The sequence below is a fragment of the Dryas octopetala genome, chromosome 6, assembly GCF_963921425.1.
Source record: "Dryas octopetala chromosome 6, drDryOcto1.1, whole genome shotgun sequence".
Lineage (NCBI taxonomy): Eukaryota > Viridiplantae > Streptophyta > Magnoliopsida > Rosales > Rosaceae > Dryas > Dryas octopetala.
The window spans coordinates 17920430-17942051 of NC_141371.1; the positions used below are offsets into that span (position 1 = coordinate 17920430).

The window sequence follows — 21622 nt, forward strand, 5'->3', positions numbered from 1 at the left end:
AAAAATTTAGGCCAAAAAGCATTAACATAAAAATGGCAGTTTTAAGGAAAATTGGTTTATTTAAAAAAGCAAATGAGCAATACCTGCTCAGTGAATTTTATAAAATCATAAAAAAATAATTTGAATAAGATTTTTCATAGGAAATTAGAAGACATACGAACACTCAAACAAAAAAACTTTCAAGGCAATTGGAGTTGTGCAAGTAGGGTTTTTGAAGACCCAAAGTTCACACCAGAAAAAGGGTTTTGTTGCAAAATCAATGTTCATGTGATAGAAATGCTATTCTCGGGTATATTAAACCAAATCAAGTAAAACCAATTGGTACAAGTCTGAAATCATTCGTACAATCCACTGTATCAATTTCAAATCAATACTCTAAGTAAAATAAAATTTGAGCATACCAAACCTCATGGATTTTCTTTGAAATTGCTGCAGAAAATTGGCAGATTTTTAGGGAAACTTTGAAAATGTATAACTCACTCAATATCTATGAGATTTGTATGATTCTTGTCTTGAATGAAAGGTGCATATGTCTATTTTCATGCATAAAAACAGTTTTGCAAGTTTCTAACTCAAATGGTACAAAATTCATTTTTTGTCATACAAGGTCAGAAGATGTAAAAATAGCGCTATTGGCTAGCCAAACAAGACTAAGTTGTAAGACTCTTGAATTTTTCTTTGGATACATTTAACCCTAAACATTCAACATGGTTTTAAGGTATTGAAAATCAGACTTAGAGGGTAGGGTGAGGGTTCTTACCAATTGTTGTTGAGTTTTCCAAAAGGAAATGCAGGCTGCAAACTCCTTCTTCTTCTTCTCGGGATGACCTTCTCTTTTGGCCTCCTCTTCTCTTCTCTAACTTTCTCTTTCTCTAACTCTCTTTCTTTTTCTAGAACTCAAAATTAATGTAGGGCATTTGTCTAAGTAGGGTTGGTTTTATAAAAGAATGCTTGTGTTTGTTGGAGAGAAAACTGAAAAATCACTTCCTTTCTTGTGTGGGAAAGGTTTCTGACAAGGCTCTTGGGCTATTTGTCAGGGTTTTGGATTCCCAAGAGGCTTCTGATAGGCTGGCCAATCCCTTAGGGTCTTTTTAATTGAGTGTTTAGTCTAAGGCTCTAGGCTAAACAGCCCAACAACCAACCAAAAGCTTTCCTTTATGCTTAATCATTTATTTAATTAAAGCCATCATTAAATTTTATTTTGTTTTCTTCCCCCCTAATCCGAAAATACACTCTATCTCCAGCCCTAGTCATGATCACCATGCCATGCAATAACCATCATCTTTATCTCTTGCTCAAGTGACCTAAGGTTCTTGTCCTAGTGGTCTAGATTGGTCAAAATAGGGTTTCAAGGTCAACTTTTCCACCCTTGGTATTCCTACTTGTCAAATCCTAACTCTAAACATGTATATGCCATAAATACATGTTTGTACAAGGAAAAGCAAGTATGTGATTCGAAAGAATCACTTGAGTGTCCAAATAACTTATTAAAAATATGTAATTTCAAATAAGTGTATTAAAAGTGTTTTTGGATGAAGCAAAATCACACAAGCTCTTGGCATTCCTTTGTAATCCGAGACCACCAATTGAGTAGACAAAGTCATGCTCAAAATCAAATTATCCAAGCATGAGTAATTAGGTCAAGGTGTTTTGCATAAGTGGTCATGTTCTTAGTTTTGTGAAATGCTAAGCAAGTGACATAATTTTAACATAAGTGCATAACTTTAAATAAAGCATTTTGATAAATGTAATTCCATAAACTTAACTACGTGGGATAAATTCAAATTTATGTTCAAAAGGTGGAAATTAGTTCTAACTAATTTTAATTAGTCTAGTAACAACCTTAACCCAAAATCAATAAAATTTGGAGTGTTACACTTACATTGCAAAACAGTTTAGGGTTTAGCTCCAGGGTTTTGGGCGGACTCAAAATCTGAGACTAAACCTTAAACCATAAGTTTCATAACCCCAATTGTAAACCTTACACCAAATCAAGGGCGACGTTGTAATTTCACACCAATAAATAATGAAAAAAACATAATAGAGAAATTGGTATTTTCCAAGGCACCAAAATATATATGACGTTAACAAATAGATTGGGTCTATTGACTAAAGTATGATAAAATTTTAGACCTTAATAACTTTTATAGGAAAAAATCCAATGATCATTATATAATATTAAAATATTTTATTAATTTAAATAAAATTTGCTAATATACTGCTGAGGCAAAATTTGAATCCCTCTTTCCACAAAGAAAAAATTAAAAAAAAAAAAAGGGAAAAAAAAAAGTAATGGGAAAGATGGGAACTCATATAAAGAGAGATATGAAATAGGAGCACAGAAGAAATGGGCAGTGTCAAAGCGGTGGTTCTTATCACTGGGCAAGATACCAAAGTTAGAGGCTCTCTACATTTCGTTCAGGACCGCAACGGTCTCTCTCTCTCTCTCTCTCTCTTTTTGGTGGGTTGGTGTTAATTGTTGGTAATATATTATTGCATAAACATACATGAACAGGCCCTACTCATGTTAAAGGGAGGATTACTGGGCTTTCTCCTGGTCTTCATGGCTTCCATATTCACGCTCTTGGTGATACCTCCAATGGTTGCAATTCCACTGGTACTCGTTCTCTGTTTCCTGTCTGAATTTCAGCTTGAATTCTTAATTTTAATGCAATCTTATACTGCTTCTAGGCTCATAATTCCTGTTTCTCTAATGGGTTTTAGTTCAATCTTTTTTTTTTTCTTGGTGGGTGGTTGGTACTTTTTAATTTTTAAGTTTTTGATGTTTCTTTTTATTAGGACCCCATTTTAATCCACTGAAGAAGGACCATGGAGCTCCTTCAGATAAGGAGCGTCACGCGGGTGATTTGGGTAACGTTGTTGCAGGCCCAGATGGTATGCAAAGTTATTGGTTTCTGTATGTAGTTATGTATTGTATATGGAATGGAATGGAGTGCTCAATGCTTCCTCAGACACAGTTCAATATTTTACTAAATTTTCACTCTGCAGGAGTTGCTGAGGTTTCTCTTAACGACTGGCAGGTAATTTAATTCATTGTCAGTGGCTTTGTTTTATTTTGAATATTCTTTTTGTAATATTTGTGACTCAAATCCTCTTAAGATGGTGACATGGCGTCTAGCTGATGTCTTTTAATTGAAACCTGTATAAATGTCATAGGCTTATCTACAATGCTAGCATATTGTCACCAATGAAATCATTTTCTGTCCTTGGATTCATGCCCCTTTTAGTTATATTCCATTTTCTTGATATCAATTTTAGATTCCTCTAAGTGGACCTCATTCCATTCTTGGGAGGGCAGTTGTCGTGCATGCTGATCCTGACGATCTTGGCAAAGGTAAGATTGCAAGATTTTCTTGGAAAATTGTCTGTTTATTACATTTGGGCTTTCATAGCTCCTTTGTATAGTTTCATTACCATTTCACCTATGCGATACATTATGCTTATTTGATTACAATTTCATATATCTGCCTTGATGAACTTGACATCAAAGCACAATATTATCCCTGTTCCATGATTACTTCACCCAAAAGGAATTTCACATGCTTCACAATAATTCTAAGGCATGTAGCCCTTGATTATAATTGTCCTCTCTCTTCTGCTGGATGATCACTTAAGTTTTTCAATTCGAGGAATAGGGATCAGTTGATACTTGACCATTTACTGATTCTTGTTGCGAATAACTACAACACAGAGATCTCTATTTTTATTATTTTTTTTTTTTTTAAAGATTCTCTTGGAGTTTAATTGTAGTCCATTTAGCAGTGACGGATTTTTCTTTCTTTGGGAATTGGTACTTTAAGAGATGTTTTAGTGACTTTCAACATATTTACTTCTTGAAAATTTTGTGTCACTATAAGGCTAAAGAGATATTTTTATACAATTAATGCATGTACTTCGTAATTTTTCCAAGCATTTTGAACTTATCTCACAAAGATGTCAATCTCAATGCAATTCAGACTTGAGTATGGTCAGTTTTATCATCATGCCATGAAACTCTAAGAAGCACTCATTCACCTCTTCGATTCAAAATATGAATAGTTTTCTCATTAGCTCTTCGTACATAAGAAATCATTTATCTTGCATACATCTCTCTGTACTTCATTTTTACTTAAGGAGTCTTAGAAAAGTGGGTGACTTTACCTGTTTTGTAGCCCTTCTCGTCGTTGTTAAAATCAAATCTGTTTTTATGATAAAACCCGTAAGTACTTTTCAGGTTTATGCTGTCATTGCTAATTTTGTATGGATATAGATTTGGTTTTGGTGCATGCATTATGCTCGTGCGTTTTTATGAATGATTCCATGAATGACACTATGGTACTGCAGTACCCTATGACTTTATAGATTATGACAGTTCAAATGGTTGGACTGTCATATAGATCTTCCATAAGGTTTTGTTGTCTGAGATCAACCACGGGGTAGAAGCTTTGATTGATTTGAAGGTTTTCATTCTATGGTGAATGGTGGAGAGGATGGCTAGGTTTTGTTTGATCAGATTGCTGTCCAGAGCTTGATTTCTTACTCATCATGCTACAGAAACCATAGGGAGAATTTCTTACTTACCTGATGAAGAGAGATTGAGATCGAGAGAGATCAAGAGAGATAATCGGCTTGCTTCACTGTTGTTGAGAAACTGCTGTGTTTATTTTTGTTGAGGAGTTCATTTGAACAATTCTCTGGGCCCTGGCTCCCTGCATATCTGAAACATTTGGAAAATTTGGGTGTGTGATATTTTGGAACTGGTAGACATGCTCTAATAGCAGGGAAAAGTATGAGCTATCTTGAAGATCAGCCCCTTAGAAGTGAAATAATTCATTGGAAGCTTTAAAAATGTGTTTTCCGGTGCAAATGTCACTGAAAGTTAACTTGTGTTTCCCAGTGCAAATGGAAGCTTTAAAAATGTGTTTTCCAGTGCTTTACTGTGGATTGATCATCTTTATCATGGATGTTGTGCCCTGATGTCTATATATCTTTAATGCAATAGGTGGACATGAACTCAGCAAGGCTACTGGGAATGCAGGAGCAAGAGTTGGATGTGGTATGTATTTTACTTCTCTAGCCATTTGGTATTGCAGTACAGGCAAATTGTTTTTATCATAGTCAGTAGTAGGGTCAGGCATTTTTTTTTTTTGTTGTCATTCCTTTTATTTTCCTTCCTCTTTTCCACTTTCCCTTTTCATTCACTCACACTCATCTAACATTTGTTATATCGATTTTTGGCAGGAATCATTGGCCTTCAGTCTTCTGTTTAAAAAAAAAAACTGCTTGCAGAGCAGATATAGGACAACTTCAAAATTGGGATCTCCGTTTTTTTTTTTTTTTTTTTCATTTGTGGTCTATAATCCTGTAATAATAATACTTATATTGATATATGAATGCTTTACATGGAATTCTTTGGCATGATATTGTCATTCTGATTATGTGGCATTGGTTAACTTTCAGTGAAATTTTGCAGATTCGTTGTTTTCTCACAAGTTTTAATGCCAAGTCATTGCCACATCATATATTGACAACGGAAGATGCTGTTTGCCCCAACATTTTTTAGAGCTTAGTATAGATTGATTAAATCTAAGAGCTTAAAATCATTTGTAAAAACATGATCCTAACCCTTTTGTTACTTCCTGAGCAAAAATGTTTCGCACACAAGCACTCTGACACACTTTTACACCCCCTAAATTATGTTATCTGTATTTATGGATAACACAAAAGATTCAACAAATCTAATTATATACTTGGATCAAAATATTTTGCTTAAATGTAATCTGTAATTATTCACCAGAAGAAAAACAGATTCAAGAATGGAACTGACATTTTTTGTCTAGAAGGGAAAATCCATTAAAAGGCTTAGACACCTTGTATGTATTAAGCTCACCCTGGAATAAAGGCATAGATAATAAACTTCAATTTTGCAAAGTCAACAAGCTTACCATAAGTTATTGTAGGACTTACAAAAACTGGCATTTCTTGTGCTAAACACGTAAAGCAGTTCCCTTGATTTAACAACATATGAACAGAAAACTGGAAGGACTTGTCCGACAAGGAAATCATCGAATCAAGGTGAAATGAGTAATTTGTTTGATGATACATCAGTAACTTTAGTAAATATTACTCTGTTACAGTTCAACCTTACAGATTGCCACCAATTATCACGATTCTAAACTCTGCGCATCTCTTTCCTCATCATGCAACATTTACTGATTTTGGTCATGACTTGTGCAGCAGTCGCCTTCTGGAAAAGCTTTCCTCAAACTACTACTTATCTGGTGGCATTAAAAGAGAATTGCAAATCTTTAACCCCTCAACCACGTGTTTCTGTATGATGAATTGTCACGGAGTGAAGCATCATGGGGCTTGTATTCCATGATATAGCTGTGTGGGAGCTTCAAGTTCCGCTTGATTGCATCTCTTAAAGCCATTACAGCCTGGATAAGCAAGAGAAAATTGCATCATGAGAGAGAGAGAGAGCATAGAAACAATAACTAGCCATGAAAGTATTTCATATTTATAAATTACCAACCTGATGATCAGACGCATTACGATTCCAGACACTCAATATGTCCTCGTTGAATCTAATGCTTAGTACTGCACCACATATGTTCTCTCCATAATCAAGTTGGTCACCCACCATGGCAAGAACCTGCATACACATGCAGGAGTAAGAAATACTAAACTCAGTTTAAAGTTCCAACTTTGGAGACAGGCAAGTTAGACGCATAGCCTAGTTGGTAGCCACACCTCCTCTAAAGAGGAGAGCTTAAGTTCAAATCCAGTCCCCACCAGAAAATATCATAACTGATTAAAACACATTAGAGAGTTCACATTAAATTGGTAGTGAAACCATACATACAATCACACACGTGTCGCGTATGTGCGTTGATAATACGCATGTGTGTATGTATGTATACATAAAGGATCTTAGATGGCATTTGCTTTTTAAAATTGAGCAGACGCCCATGCTTTACTGGTACAAGACAAAGGCTGAATGATGATTTACTGGTACGAGACAAACTCGGCACTTATGAGGGGACCCGTTTGATTGTATATCTTCTATTCTGAAATGTTGCACGAACATCAGACTTTTTGCTACATACAGGAGCTCAATCTCAAGCTCTCAGAAGTTATCATCTTTACACCAGCCACAATTTTTAAATGGGTATTGATTGCTCACTATAATAAGCATGGAACTGAAGCTTGTAGAAAGCTAAAACCTTAAATACAGCCCAAGGTTGGATACCCAAATTCAATCTCAAAATTTTCTTCATAGGAAATAGACAACAATGACACAAACATCATGGGCAAAATATCCCATTAAGTTACATGATAATTTGATATGCAAGTTTACGGTTTTACCTCCAACCATTTCTTCCAGAAACCAAACAGTGAATGATAATAAATTAAAGAAATAAACTTTACATTAATAAAGCCATGAAAATGAACTTACAATTATAATTATCCCATAAAAATAGAAAAAACAAGCAAAAGAAAAATACAATTCAAAGACATATTAATCAAAACAACCACTGCCCGTTCCTCGGCAGCCCCAAGAAGCCCATTTCATCTGTACCAATTTCTACTTTTTTTTCAGTACCTTTTTCAAAAAGAGACTGAGATAATCTCTTCCTTCACACTTAACGTCAATTATTTACGAATTTTCAAAATTAACTTGTATTCACAAAGTCAGAAGAAACAAAGGCCACCAATTCAAACTCATAGCCAAAAACTGAATCAAAAGGAAAGAGAAAAGCAAGTTGACAGAGGACTCATGTCTCAGCTTCACTTCTGAGAGCTTGAGGTTGAGCTCCTGTTAATGACCAAAACCTGCTTCTCGTGTAAAATTTCAGGAAAGAGATGCAGTCAAATATGGTGGTCTGTTCAATTTTAAAACGCAGACGCCCGTTTAAGATCCTATCTTTAACAGAATTTATCTCAAATGATAATTGGTTTAGTTTACAAGACAATTGAAATATCATCCAGAATACAACGCGATTTTCATTACTCAACAAAATCAATGAGAAAAGCTTCGCAATATTTTAAGCTACCTTACAGTTGGTTCAGCATACCCAGGTGTAGACAATGTTTAAAATTTCAGAAGTTTAAGGGTCCAGACAACCATATCGGAGTTGATTGTATATTCTTCCATGGTATCACGGACATCTTGGCAACATGTAAACAAGATATCGGCAAGTACCAGTATCCATGGACACTAAGGCAAAAAGTTTTCCTGACATATTATCGAAAGAGGACCGAACTTTTGATGAAGCTCCTTGGTCTTGACCTGAGTGAGTTTCTTGATCCTGTTGGGCTCAATATTTGTTGTGACTACAAGTGCATAGGAAACCAACTTGCCACTCTTTTCAGCTTGAGCCACACAACACCAGTCACTTTCACATACGCACATTCCTCCATGTCTTGCAAGGGGAAGAGGCCATTGGTTGGGTTGATTTCTTTGAGCAAGAGATTTCTTTTGGTGCTCTGATGCCTTCCAGAGATATTTTCTTGAATTTTCTTTTTCTATTACTTTACAGGTTTTTTTTTTTTTTTTTTTTTTTTTTTTTTTTTTTTTCCAATTTTAAAATACGCTTGGCTAGTGAAAAAGGTGAGGTTATGAGCACGGATGGGTCAAAATATTTGAAATCTCCTTTATGTATCATTATGATTCTTTCTCCTTTTTTTTTTTTTTTTTTTTTTTCATTTGGGTGCGATGGGTGGAAGTATCACATCTTGAATTTGCAGACGACACTAATTTTTTTAATCCAAAGAGTAGAAATGGGAGAATCTGTTAGATATTATGGAGTGTTTTTGTGCAGCATTGGGGTTAAAAATCAATAGAGCAAAGTGTGTCTTGGTGGGAATAAACTCGGAGGTAAGCAAAGTGGAGGGTTTAGCAAGCTCAATTGGTTAGGTTGGGTATTGGCCTATGAAGTCCTTGGGCTGCCTTTGGAGGGTAATCCTAGGGCTGTGAACTTTTGGAATCCTGTTGTAGACAAGATTGGGGAGTTGGAAGAAGGTGTATCCCTCTAGAGGAGGCTGACTTACATTCATACAAGCAGTACTGGGCAGTATCCCAATTTACTATTGTCTTTATTTACAATTCCAAAAGGGGCCGTTAGGAAGATGGAGAACCTTATAAGGTATTTTGTATGGGCTGGTGCAGGGGAAGAAAGTAAAATGCATTTAATCAGGTGAGATCTAGTATCACTGGTCATGCAGAAAGGAGGGCTGGGGATAGGCATTCTGGTTGCAAAGAACAAAGCTTTGTTGGGAAAATGGTTACACAAAATTAAAGTTTGAAGGCAATTTGGCACCAAAAAATAATGTTAAGGACTAACAAGGGTCAAAGTTCAGGGGGCATTGCTAAATTTTTCACTATATTTATAATGGATGTACAAGGTTTGCAGGTTTAATTGATGCACTAATCCTTGATACAGCATCATTCAATATTTCTATATTTCTACGCAAATTTCTGTCTTTTCTATAATTCTTCCTAAAATTTTCACCAATATTGCAACAAATTCGGTCTACCGATGTACTCGCACATAGTGACATTTTCATCCCTGTGTGTCGGATACAGAGGTACGCCGTTCGGTAAGAAAAGAAAGAGATTTAGGCCAATGCAATACAGAGAAGTAAACTACTACCCTAAATCTTGAAAAATCCGAGTTTTCCAAAATTTCCCCCTCTACAGATCTTTCCTTCGCAACAAGTATATGCATGCTATTCTAATTAATTCCATCCCCAAATTCCAAGAGAATCTTTACAAATTTGATGTACATCAAGATATCAATTCAGAAAAATTCCAGTAGCACCCAAAACTAAAAACAGAACACTAGAATTGTCAATAAATTATCATTATTCTTCATTGCATGCATAAATTAATTGAAAGTCAACATTTAAGAAAAATTAGGTGATGCTTCCGAATGCTTAAAAAAGTACAAATTTTCTACTAAAACCCACCAAGATTAAGTAGAATGATTGCTTCAAAAAAACATTGTCAAAATGAAACAACTTATGGCAAGAAAGTAGCATGGAAACTGCACATTTACCAGCACAAAGAAATTCTAGTTTTTCTCCTTACCAGGTCCTCCCAGAAACGGCCTGACACAGCCTTTTTGAATCTTATTATCCATTTACCACCATTGCAATTAGCAGAGTCCTGACAAACCACAAATTTCACAGAAGTTGGCATTCTGTTGTCTATAAAGATCAATATCTTTGAAGCAATTCTGAGGTAATTGCATTCCGTAGAAAGGAATAAGAGAAACAAACAGAAATTAGAAAGAAAAGATTAAAAGCCAGGTTTCAAATGTTTACCTCCCACAGAGGGCGAATTCCCTCCTTGAAAAGATGCAAGTCTGTTGGGCTAGGCAAAGAAGAAGGGCGGGATAGGTGGCAATAACAGATCCAAAAACCTTCAACCTATATGCAAGCAAAAAGAACTTAATTAAAAAAAGAGGATTATACTCAGCCACATTTTCATCGCCTCCTGACATTAAAAATAGATCTTACCGAACTGAAGTCCACAATTTTCTTTATATTGTCTTCGTACGATGTCTGGCTTCGAATTCCAGGTGTTCGGCGAGTGTACCAAAATACGAATTTGTGCTAATCATAGAAACATAAAGAATAAGTGCTACAAGATCACAACAATTATCAATTGGATAAAAGAAAGACCAATAGACTTAAACATTAGTGGCCTTAAAATGCTTTCTTTTATCAATTGGATAGAAAAAAAAAAACTCATGTTACAACTCTACAACCACAACAAATAATAAGTTACAAGAAGGCATTGAGGGACCACTCCCAGTTTACTCAACCATGGGAAAGAGAACCCTTCAAAACAAGAATACAGAAAAGCTCAAGAGTATAGATTTTAATTGGGTAAACAAAGTGGAATAAAGGATTTTTTCTTCGTGTGAGTGTGCAGAGAGACAGAGAGAAAGTGAAAGGAACCGAGGGAAAGGGAGAAATCCGACGCCTCCAAGTGAAATAGTAAAATGCAGTGCTAACTATAACATATAACCCTTTTCCAAGGCAAGACGTAACCTTAAGAAAACATAAGCAGCACAAATATTACTCAATCATTCACAAAAACAAAAATCATATAAGTAAAAGTACTAATCGTTGAATAGGTAAACACCAAACATCCAACCCAAAAGACCCAAAAGCTTAAGCCATTAGATGGAGATGCCCATTTGACACTTAGACTCATCTGAAAGAGTATATATAACCAAATGTGAGAAACCCAGAAAATGAACGGACTTGAGTGAAACGGGTGTTTAACGTTTTTTACCATAAGAAACAAAATCAATGGAGATCGAAATAATAAATTGACTCCTAGATAGGCAATTCAACAGCAACCCAACTCACTCAATCAGTAACCATTTGAGGGAAAACTACAATATTAAACATGAATTTACTTTCTCTTGTGAAAGACCCAAATTTTAGCTAAGTGAACAAATCTAGAGAGAGAGAGAGAGAGGGAGGGAGAGAACCTTGAGGGGATGGAGGCCAGCTTTGAGGTCGCGAGCTTGACGTTCAAGAAATTCTTCGGCTTCTTTGTTACTATTATCAATAGAATCTAAAAGGGCTTGTGAATAACTAATGCTATTATTATTCTCGCTGTTGTTGTCTGATTCCTTCTTCTCTGCTACCACCTCCATCGTCCCAAAAAGCCCTAAAATTCAGTCTCCCTCTTTCTCTGCGAGACGACCCAGAAAGAAGCAAAGCAAAGCAAAAGAAATGAATGAAAGCCGCTTCGTTCTTTTCAGTTTTTTGACATGATCATGGGCTCAAATACGATGGGTTTTCGGATTGGACTTTATACAAGCAATTGGAGATGACCTGTTTTGACCCACACATGGGCCAGTCTTTTGACTTTGCTTTCAACCATACCCCCAATAGAATTCCTAGGCCCCGTTTGGAGGCCCAAACTGGACGGGCCTATTCAATTAAACAGGACAACAGTACCTTGCCCATGTTTAATGCAATAAGGCTACGTTTGGCACGCTGGACTGTGTTGGATTGGACTATTTTTATGGATTATGCTGGATAGTGTTGGACTGGAGTAAGCTGGACTAATGTTATCCTGTGTTTGGTGTTGTGTCGGACTATGAAGCTGGATAAGCTAAATAACACTGTCCTGTGTTTGGTGCATGGCCGGATGACCGGATTAAGCTATAACTATTTTAATTTTTAAATTAATAAAAACAATTTAATTATCTATTTTTTTTAATATATTTTCAAGACTTAAAATAATTAACTTTATGTATTTGTTTGTTAAATAAATATATCTTATCTAATTACAATCCACTTTTTAATATAATTTGAAGGGTTAATATTTAATTCTCAAATTTTTCATAATTTTAAAGTCCAAAATAATTGATTAATTTGTTTTTTATTTAAAAAAATGCTATCAAATGACATTACTCATCTAACTTTTGTTTTTTTTTTTTTGCTAAATCAAATACTGTTTTTCTTTTTCCAAAACCATTGACCAGCAAAAGCATCCATTAGTGGTGAGACCTATAAGATCCAAACATTTTATAAGGTAGATAGATCCTAGCAATCACACAAGGCAAATATAAGAAAAGTTGCAGCAATCACACAAGGCAAACAGATAGATCCCAGCGCCAAATCCAATGAACACGTTTGTTTCCTTTTTCTTTTTGTTTTTCATTTGAGTTTTGGCTCCTGTATTCATCTTTCCCGTTTACCTGCTTCAATCAAAATGTTAGGAATCTCGACTGATATCCAAGAAAAAATCCAATGAAGAAAAAACCCATAAAAAATAATAATAGATCAATCCAAACAAAAAAAAACCCAGAAACCCAAAAGATCAATTCTAAATCAAGCTTGTCCAGAGAGAACAAGAGAGAGAGAGAGGAGGGAGAGAAAAGAATTGACATCCAGAGAAAGAAAGCAGAGAGAGAGAGCTTACCCACAAACTGAATATGAAGGATGGACGCGCGAGCTACCTCCAGGTTTGTGTTATTTTGCGAGGCGTAATCCAGTTCTTAGATAGCGAGGTGTCTTCAAGCCTCGCTATTTACCAACGCTTAGTCCGCTGTTTTAGAAGAAGCGGTGGTAGATAGTCCCACTTAAAATAATACTGGGCCTTACCAAACATGAGTTCATTGGGTTATTTAACACAATCCGGCCTAGTCCAACAAAACAAATGTAGCCTAAAGGAAGATATTGGATTAGATGCTGAAGGCCCGTTTGAGATTGTAGTTGAATAATCAAAAGCTGTTGTAGATGACAATTTTAGGTCATTCACAGTCACAACAGTTTTGGTGTTTGGTAATAAAAGTAAAAGCTGTAGTGTCTCACAATTCTAGGTCACTCACTACAATTTTGAAAACCAGCTATCCACATGCTTTTCAAAATTGTTGTGATTGAAAGTTATAGACCCTATTAATAAAAATTTTGAGCTCTCCAATATACCCTCAATTTTTATTCAAAATGATAGAGGTTTATGTAGCATTATGTCTATTTTAGTAATTATACACAACCACAATAGTTTTACATTAAAATTTACCAAACACCTTGATACTCATTTTTGCACTTACATTACTTTACATCTGATTTTAATTCGCAGCTGTTCTACTTTATAGTTGTTTTTTATCACAACAATACCAAATTAAGCCTTAGGCCTAGTTTAAGATTGTTGTGACTCTAGAAAAAAAAAATGTTTCTGCTGTGTGGTGAGGAAAAGCTGTTGTGAGGTAAAGCAGCTGGGGTATTTGGTAAACTGTATTTTTAAAAGTGCTATGAGTGTTAAGCAGCATTAGAGTGTTTGGTAAATTTTGATGTAGAAGTATTGTGGCTATGTATAATGAACAAAATGGACATGATGTTGAAAGTACTTTTTACTATTTTGTTTGATAAAACAAGAGTGCTTTTACTTGCTTTTCTAATTTCATTTATGAATTTTTTTTTTGTACAAACTAGTCTCTTAACTTACATAAAACTCACTTTAGATTAATATTAGCAAATTTGCCTGCGTGTTGTTGTGGGTGTTTATAATTTATTGCACTTGTGTGGAGGATTTAGTGAAATTGGAAGAGATAAATGACAATATAAGTACATAAACAAAATTGTTAAACTTCATATTTACATCAACATTTGCTGTCATACTTGACAGAACCGTTCCCGGATTTCACCTTGAAATCCTGAGTGGTTTTGTGGGATCCAAAGCCAAGAGAATTCCTACAAAAAAATATGGCAGAACCTCCTCTGAAAATAGACTAACCCAAATTTATAAACCTTGTCGAAATTTCTTTCCAAACAAAATCAACAAGTAGTGCAAGTAAACATTTTCATCATTAAAGTAAATGCAAATGTTTAGAAAAACTTCCCTAAAACATGCAAGGTAAGATATCAGACATGATATCACGCTAAAATAGACAATAATATAATTAACCCAAATCCTTCATTGACATTCATGCAAACTATCCATCTCTAGGCCATGAAATGAAAATCACATCATATTAGTATCCTAGAAAGCTGCTAGTCATACACTTAGATAATTAAGCTCGCCACATCCCGTACATATGCATGAGCAGGCAGATAAGCTCGCCACTTCCTGTGCCAAGTGATCTCGATACACAGGCAAGCAGGTAAGCTCGTCACTTTTCGTGCAAAATGATCTCGATGCACGAGCAGGCTGGAATGTTCGCCACTTCTCGTGCAGAGAGAACCGATGCAAGGGCAAACAGGTATGTATGCTCGCCACTTCCTATGCAGAGTAAATCGATGCACGGGCAGACATGTATGTTCGTACATACTCTAGAACAACATTTGCCAGTAAAAGAATACACCAACACAAGGTTCTCAAAACAATTCATAAACTAACTTTATTCAACAATATACATGCCTCTTGAATTTTGGATTCATCTCCATATATGCAAAAATCATTAAAACGTGTCTGTGAGAAATTTATACTTAATTCATAAATCCCAAAGCCTAAATTAAAACTTATTTAATTAACCCAGAAACTACACTCATGAATAAAGTCAAAGCTTTCAAAGTGTAAGTATAAACATCCAATTTAAACCTCCTCGATTTCCCTCTCTCTCTCTCTCTCTCTCTCTCTCACCCATTCATTATCGTCGCCCTGTCACCGGCGCGTGGGCGCGCGTTCGGCAGCAGATGGAGGGGGACGAAAGCTCCCTGAGCTCGGCTCTCCTCCCTCTTCCTTCCCCTGGTCTCGATTCAGCTCAGAAATCCCCTAAACCCAAGAACCCATGCCAGTTTAGGCCAATTTGGAGCTTCGGCGTTGACTCGCCTTTTCCGGTGGTTTTGCGGCCCAACTCCGGCTCGGTAATTCTATTTCCAATGCCGTTATGCTGCCGGATTGGAAATCCGAGCGTGTTGCCATCCAAGGGCATTTCAGTCTTTTCACGTGATTGCACTGTGAGTAAAATTAGATAGTTTAATTGTTTGCTTGATTGCTTATATGCATTGTTTGCTAGGATTTGGTAAAGTCTAGGCTTGAATCATGAAGATGGAAATGAAGGTGATTATGCAATGTGATTTATTGATTAGGATGTGAATGGTTGTTGTTAAGGTTAATAGTTGACGATTAGGCATTTGAATTGCCAAAATGATTTATTATTATTGGTGGAATTTTATGTGAATTGAGGAATTTGATTTTCTTGATGCTTGGATCATTAGTGAATGAAATATTATGTGATTGAGAAATTATGGACTTATGAGGATTATTTATTTATGCCTTGGTATTATTATGAATATATTGTGGATTGTAGATTGTGAATTGTGAGAATTGAGGAAATGTATATTGAGGCAATGTGATTATGTACTGAGGTTCTTGGTTAAGTCATTTCACTCATACGAGTTCTAGTGAGCTTACCGGGTTATTTGTTTGAATGACCCGGTGTACCATGGATATAGTGCAGTGTGGTTGTTGATGTTTTGCAAGTTAAGCAGGCTGAGGAGGTAGTGAGATCTATTTGATTTGATTAAACGATTTTGTACAGAGGTTTTACATAAATTTTTTATGGCTCACACTCTAATTTATTAAATCTATTTATTTAATATGCTAAGTGCATGACTCATTGTTGAAAAAAAGGGTTTAAATGGAAATGTCTCAATATTTTTATGGGCCTGAGGTTTAGGGCGTTACAGAATGGTTATAACGACCCAATCCAAATTTCACAAGAAATTTAAATTTTTATTTGTACTGGCTCATTGTTTAAAAAATGAATTTAAATGACAAGATTTCAGTGTTTTTATGGACCCAGAGTTCGGAGCGTTACAATATTGAACTTACAAAATGTGAGTAGATGAGAAATTTAATATGCTGACTGTTGTGTTAAGATATTGTTCATATCTTAATACAACAAATAACCCCAAAAGAAGGTTATATCAGTTGGTGAGACAATTGTTTGTGTCCATATTCAAAACATTAAAAGCTGTAGATTGTTCAAAATATTTGTTGCTGATTGGTTGGTTAATGGAAGCTTTAGGTTGGTTAATGGAAGCTTTCATCTTCACTGGTGGTGAATTGTTCATTTTCATTGACATTTTATGCAGGGGTATTCTTTTGATGTTCACTCACTAAAATAATGGAATTAATTCCAGTTGTTGGGGGGGGGGGGGTCCTGCTCTCCTTGGCTGAAAATTTGAAAAACAATATTTGTCAGTGTAAGTAAATAGTTAAATATTGTGCAATGTAAAGTAAACCAATGGTTTAATAGAGTTAGTATGAGGTTAATAATCAGGATCAAGTTTACGGAAAAAGGAATAAATTGGTTGCTTTACTAAGTACAAAATAAATCAATGATGTAAGGTGAACATAAGTTTTGAAAACTAAATGCAATTAAAAAACTATGTTTTCAGTTGTTAAATCTCTACTGTTGAATCGTATGTCACTATGTAACCTGAAACTTTTTGTTGAAAAAATAAAATAAGTGTTTCACATTTAGCGGTTCAGCATTATTCTTATATACAGAAAACTACAAATAAATTCTCTTATGTATAATTATTTCGAGCCCAAAGCAACTCAAGTATGAATTTTATTATTCAAAATTTTTACCATTTCTTCTCGTTTTTGTATTTTTGATGAATTGAAATTTATTCAATCAATAAATCATTGTTGAGAGCAGTATAACACTAAGTTTAAAGCTCTAGAAGTTTGATAAAAAATAATAATTAAGGTCCAAAACAAGACCAACCAAGAGCAAAAGAGATATCTAAACTGAAATAGGACTACAAAAATAGCATAGGCTTCAAAAAGAGGATTTGAAGTTTGCACAGTAAATTGTGAGAGGAACATGTGAAATTTAAATTGGCAAAAATTTCAAATTGAGTCTATCATAATTTTCATTATGAAAACTGGCACTAACCAACTATTTCCTTCAAAGATAAAACTGTTTCACCAAGTAATATTTTTTTTGACAGAGCATAGATGACCACCCATACCAGATATGGTTATGACATGAAATAATAATTGATTTTCAATATAATGAACATTGAATAATCATGCACGACTTTGTTATAGAAGAGATGACATGCATCATGAAATTTGCCCAACATAAGGAGGTTTATCATAATTAGAGTTTCTTTGACTTGAAAAAAATTTCAGCTGATTTATGAGTTGCATTATCCATATTTTTAATTTCAAAGTAATATTAATAATAAAAAAGTAAAAGTGATTACTATTTGTATAAGATATCTTATGAGTTTTAGCAATATAGGTGGAGCAGAAAACTAAAACTAGCAATAATTTCAGCTGATTACTCCACCTAAATGCCTAATTAGGCATATAGGGGCAGGAGTCATAAACAATCAGGTATATATTAATGTGGTGTTTTGCCTATTTGTAATGCATATGAGTGTTTGAGAAATAAGATAGATGCAGAGTAAACCTGATTGGGGATTTTTTTGTTGTGCTTCGAATTTTGAAATTCTTGATTGAAACATTGTCCAAATTTGAATTACTTTGTTCTAAAGCTTTTAAAGCAGCAGCTTCCTGAGCTTTCTTTTCAGTTGCAGTAGCACTTCAAAGCAGGAATAAAAAGAGGGTTTAATTATAGTCCCTAATTTTAAACCCCCTAACCACCCTAAAAGTTTCCCTAAACCCCCACCCATCTAGAAACTCATCCAAAACCCCCTAAAACTTATATTATCTTTTTTACCCTTCTGACGCGCGCTAACTCGTTCTGACGTTTGCACTGACGCACTCTGACGCGCTCGCTGACGTCACTGTAACTGAATTTTACTGTAATTGAATTTTGAGTGCACATCACTATAACTGAATTTTACTGTAATTGAATTTTGAGTGCACATCACTATAACTGAATTTTACTGTAATTGAATTTTGAGCGCACATCATTGTAACTGAATTTTGCTGAAACTGATTTTTTCTGAAACTAAATGTTTTGCTGAAACTCAACATTTCGCTAGAAGTACTAAATCAAACACTGAAAATGAAATTCGAATATTTACTGAAAGCCAAGATGGATTGACACGCGCTGATAGCTTATGGGCCCAACAAAAAAAGAAACTTACATCTTTACTAAAAACAATTACACCTTGACTAAAAAAAACAGTTAAACTTGATTATATAAAACAATTACACATTGACTAAAAACAATTACATTATTACTTGACCAAGAAAAAAATAATTACACCATTACAATGCAAAAAAAAAAAAAAATTGTAACTAAAATCAAAACAAAACCGACACTAAAACTAAACCCTAGACAAGTCATCACCGTCCAAATCTCAAATATCTGACCACCTCACGCGTGCCAAGTACACGACAGTCACCACTGCCTCTGGTGAGTTGCTTAGATCTGTTTCCATCTGCAAATTTGATTCATCATATTTCAAGACCACAATTTCATTCAAAATTCATCAAAAACTTACAGTGCTGCCACGTGTTTCACGAGCTGAAACTGTTTTACGAACTGAAACTATTTAATCTCAATACAATTCCTAAGCCTAATTCATCTAAATTAGAGCATATAATCAGATCAACAAAAAAACAAAGGAATAAAAAATCTAAAACTCATAGTACTGCCACGTATTTCAACACCCAGTTCCGTGAAATGTAATTGACCCTTAAAAGAGTATATGCAAGCACATTTAAACAACAATAACAACATTGATAATTAAAGTACGTGAATGTTGTATAAGAAAACCATAATGTTAAAGTATGTGAATGTTATAAAAATCATGTTCCTCACACTTCGAACAAAAGCATGACCGTTATTGAGGCTTTTAATAACAATGTATACTCAAACCAACTTAAATTCAAATGAAAATAATCTCTCTGCTAGAACTAGATAGTTGGGAGGTAAGTGGTTAATATATCAGTTGGCAACCACTTGCAAGATCCAAACTTGTTCTTTCAAAAGCGATAATTGTTAGAAATGTCATCTACACATTTAATTGAATCTAGATAAAATTAACAAACTGAAATCATAATATTACCAAAAGTTTTCCATTAATTTTACAAGCTAACCAATAAAAAAGCAATAGATAAACAAAGCAAACGCAAGGCTCACAAAAAGAGGTGGTACCTTTAAGCCCAATAGTAAGGGTTTTTTGGCAAAGAGACCAAGCACAATCAATGGCTCAAAGAAATAACCAATAGAGTGACAGTCGTGCACGAGAATCCTTCCGTCCATCACTATCCAATTTGGTGCCTGCCCACACACACAAAAACAACACTCAAAACCATAACACATAACAAATTAAGCTACATGTATATTTTGATATATATAGTGTATAAAGATGAAGTATTTTTGCAGTAGTAGTACCAGTCTCGTTGATTTCGACAACAAAGTCATCGCAAAGCTTCTCGAGCAAGCGGAGGAAGAAGACCAGGCCATGTGGCATCGATCTGCCGCCGTGGCTGATCGGATGGAGAATTCGAGCATACCATCGTGCTCAGGACGTCGAGAGGAAGAAGACTTGGGTGGTCCGACATTCCAACTCCGCCGAAAAAGGCAGATCGCCGGGGAGCACCACCAATCGTAGTCGAGGCGATCTGGGCTGTTTGGACTTGATTCGGGGCAAGTGATGACATAAGGAGGAAGAGGAGAGAAAGACGAAGCTGATGGTGGTGGTCTCGCTGGCAACCATTGCCAGACGACGCCATACGTGTTGACGATAGCCGCTCGCAAAGGAGAGAGAGAGAGAGATAGAGAGAGAGAGAGAGCGTGAGGATGAGAGAAATTAAAAAAGAAAACTGATTTTGAATAACATGGTTATAATAGGAATATTTAAAAAAAAGTGGGTCAAACATAGGTGGGTGTTAGTTGACCAGGGGGTTTTGAGAGATTTTAAGTGACTAATAAGGGGTTTTGAATTAGTTTTAATAAGGGTGGAGGTTTTGAAATAACCAAGCTCTAATTAGGGGGTTTGAATAGTTTACTCGTTTAATTATTATTAGAATTTGAACAGAAATGTTTGCCAAACTAAATAGGAATGAAAAGAAATGTAAGTTGTTAAAAGAAATTTGACCTTTTGAATTTCTTTCTCTGTTGTGTTAGAGATTTGAAAAGGGCTCTCTTCACTGTAAGTTTCCTTTTTGAAAGCAAAGCAGCTCTTTCTTTTAGATTACTAGTGGAGGTGGGATCATCTGTAAGTGTAGGCTTTTTGGAGGAAGGTAATGGGATGAAAAGCAGCGATTGTTCAGACATTTCTTTTTTCTTCTCTTCAACTTGTTATTCACCAGATGGCTTAGACCCTAATTTGATGAGAAGAGGCTCATCATCAAAGACAACATGAATCGGAAGATCATTTCTGTTTGAGTTTGTTTTGAAAGCTCCATATCGAAAGTGAAAATTTTTTGTCTGATATTGGAGGTGAAGAATTGTCTTTGGCAATTCATATTGATCCACAAAACCTTTCTCAACCAATAAACGATGGCAGGTAACTCATAACAATTGCTCTACCACTCTGCCAATGATCATCACGTTGGTTATGTCGTTTGTGTCCTCAATGACCAACCCTAGTTTAAATCTACAGTTTAGATTGATCACATGTGTTATCAATGATTGATAGTTGTTTTGTAATATATTGTATGAAAATATTAGAAAGAAATATAATGTTAAAAGTTGTTTACCATGGCAGAGGAATTGAATCCTGTGTACTGTGCTTTGGGCATACCAGCTTGTTATTTCCTGCAGTGGTTCTCATTTGTTTGTAACATGTGGGGCAAGCGTTGTACCATCATCCAACACGTGTGTCAAAACGCTTAATTCTTGCTCTACAGCTAATAATCTTATCTTATGATAGGTATAAAGAAATTGGTTATGATGGTATTAAAAATTAGATGGTTTGTGACAAAAAGTAATGAAAGTTTTTGCAATGTGAAAAACTATCTTTTTTAAAATTAGAAACAGTACATGTTCAAGCCTTTGAAGTAAGAACCTTTGGAGTCATAGTGTTTTAGGTTTAAGTTAAAGTAAATTGATAAATGCGAATTTTAACATGCAAATTCAGTGTTTGGGGTCATATATTTTTTTTTCTAAAGTAAAAGCAATTATGGAATGACAAATTGACAAAGCTAAAGCAAATTGAAAGCTTGCTGTAAATCTGTGATTTTTTGAAAAGGAAATATGAAATTAAA

General features: G+C 35.1%; 2 protein-coding genes and 1 long non-coding RNA gene across 4 annotated transcripts; 1 reads left to right on the forward strand and 2 right to left on the reverse strand.

The window, feature by feature from the left end:
• Nucleotides 1-2274: 2274 nt before the first annotated feature.
• CSD3 (copper/zinc superoxide dismutase 3) lies at nt 2275-5472 on the forward strand. Of its 2 annotated transcripts, XM_086248573.1 has the most exons (7): nt 2275-2432; nt 2516-2617; nt 2800-2895; nt 3010-3041; nt 3280-3355; nt 5003-5056; nt 5242-5472. In XM_086248573.1, exons 1-7 carry the CDS (start codon nt 2348-2350, stop codon nt 5268-5270), a joined length of 474 nt encoding a protein of 157 aa, XP_086104699.1. In that variant the 5' UTR covers nt 2275-2347; the 3' UTR covers nt 5271-5472. The 2 variants fall into 2 exon arrangements, with proteins under 2 accessions (XP_086104699.1, XP_086104698.1); XM_086248572.1 differs by having other exon boundaries at nt 2800-3041.
• A 506-nt stretch (nt 5473-5978) lies between these two features.
• NCBP (Putative cap-binding protein) lies at nt 5979-11782 on the reverse strand. Its single transcript, XM_086248571.1, has 6 exons — nt 11511-11782; nt 10525-10620; nt 10330-10434; nt 10094-10171; nt 6536-6655; nt 5979-6440 (listed from the first exon to the last, which is right to left on the reverse strand). The coding sequence occupies exons 1-6, from the start codon at nt 11676-11678 to the stop codon at nt 6309-6311; spliced, it is 699 nt and encodes a 232-aa protein (XP_086104697.1). The 5' UTR covers nt 11679-11782; the 3' UTR covers nt 5979-6308.
• Nucleotides 11783-18546: 6764 nt separating this feature from the next.
• Nucleotides 18547-20196, reverse strand: LOC147282972 (uncharacterized). The gene is made up of 3 exons (XR_015122895.1): nt 19806-20196; nt 19566-19691; nt 18547-18846 (listed from the first exon to the last, which is right to left on the reverse strand). It is a non-coding gene; the product is annotated as an uncharacterized LOC147282972 (long non-coding RNA).
• Between the last annotated feature and the right edge of the window lie 1426 nt (nt 20197-21622).

Excerpts from the sequence above, each read along its gene's own strand:
- CSD3 (XM_086248572.1), top strand. The coding sequence starts at position 2,348 with ATGGGCAGTGTCAAAGCGGTGGTTCTTATCACTGGGCAAGATACCAAA. Across the intron at positions 3,042-3,279 it reads TTTCTCTTAACGACTGGCAG|ATTCCTCTAAGTGGACCTCA; the intron begins GTAATTTAATTC and ends TATCAATTTTAG. Across the intron at positions 5,057-5,241 it reads AGGAGCAAGAGTTGGATGTG|GAATCATTGGCCTTCAGTCT; the intron begins GTATGTATTTTA and ends GATTTTTGGCAG.
- NCBP (XM_086248571.1), bottom strand. The coding sequence starts at position 11,678 with ATGGAGGTGGTAGCAGAGAAGAAGGAATCAGACAACAACAGCGAGAAT. Across the intron at positions 10,172-10,329 it reads GAATTCGCCCTCTGTGGGAG|GACTCTGCTAATTGCAATGG; the intron begins GTAAACATTTGA and ends GTGGTTTGTCAG. Across the intron at positions 6,441-6,535 it reads GTAATGCGTCTGATCATCAG|GCTGTAATGGCTTTAAGAGA; the intron begins GTTGGTAATTTA and ends TTGCTTATCCAG.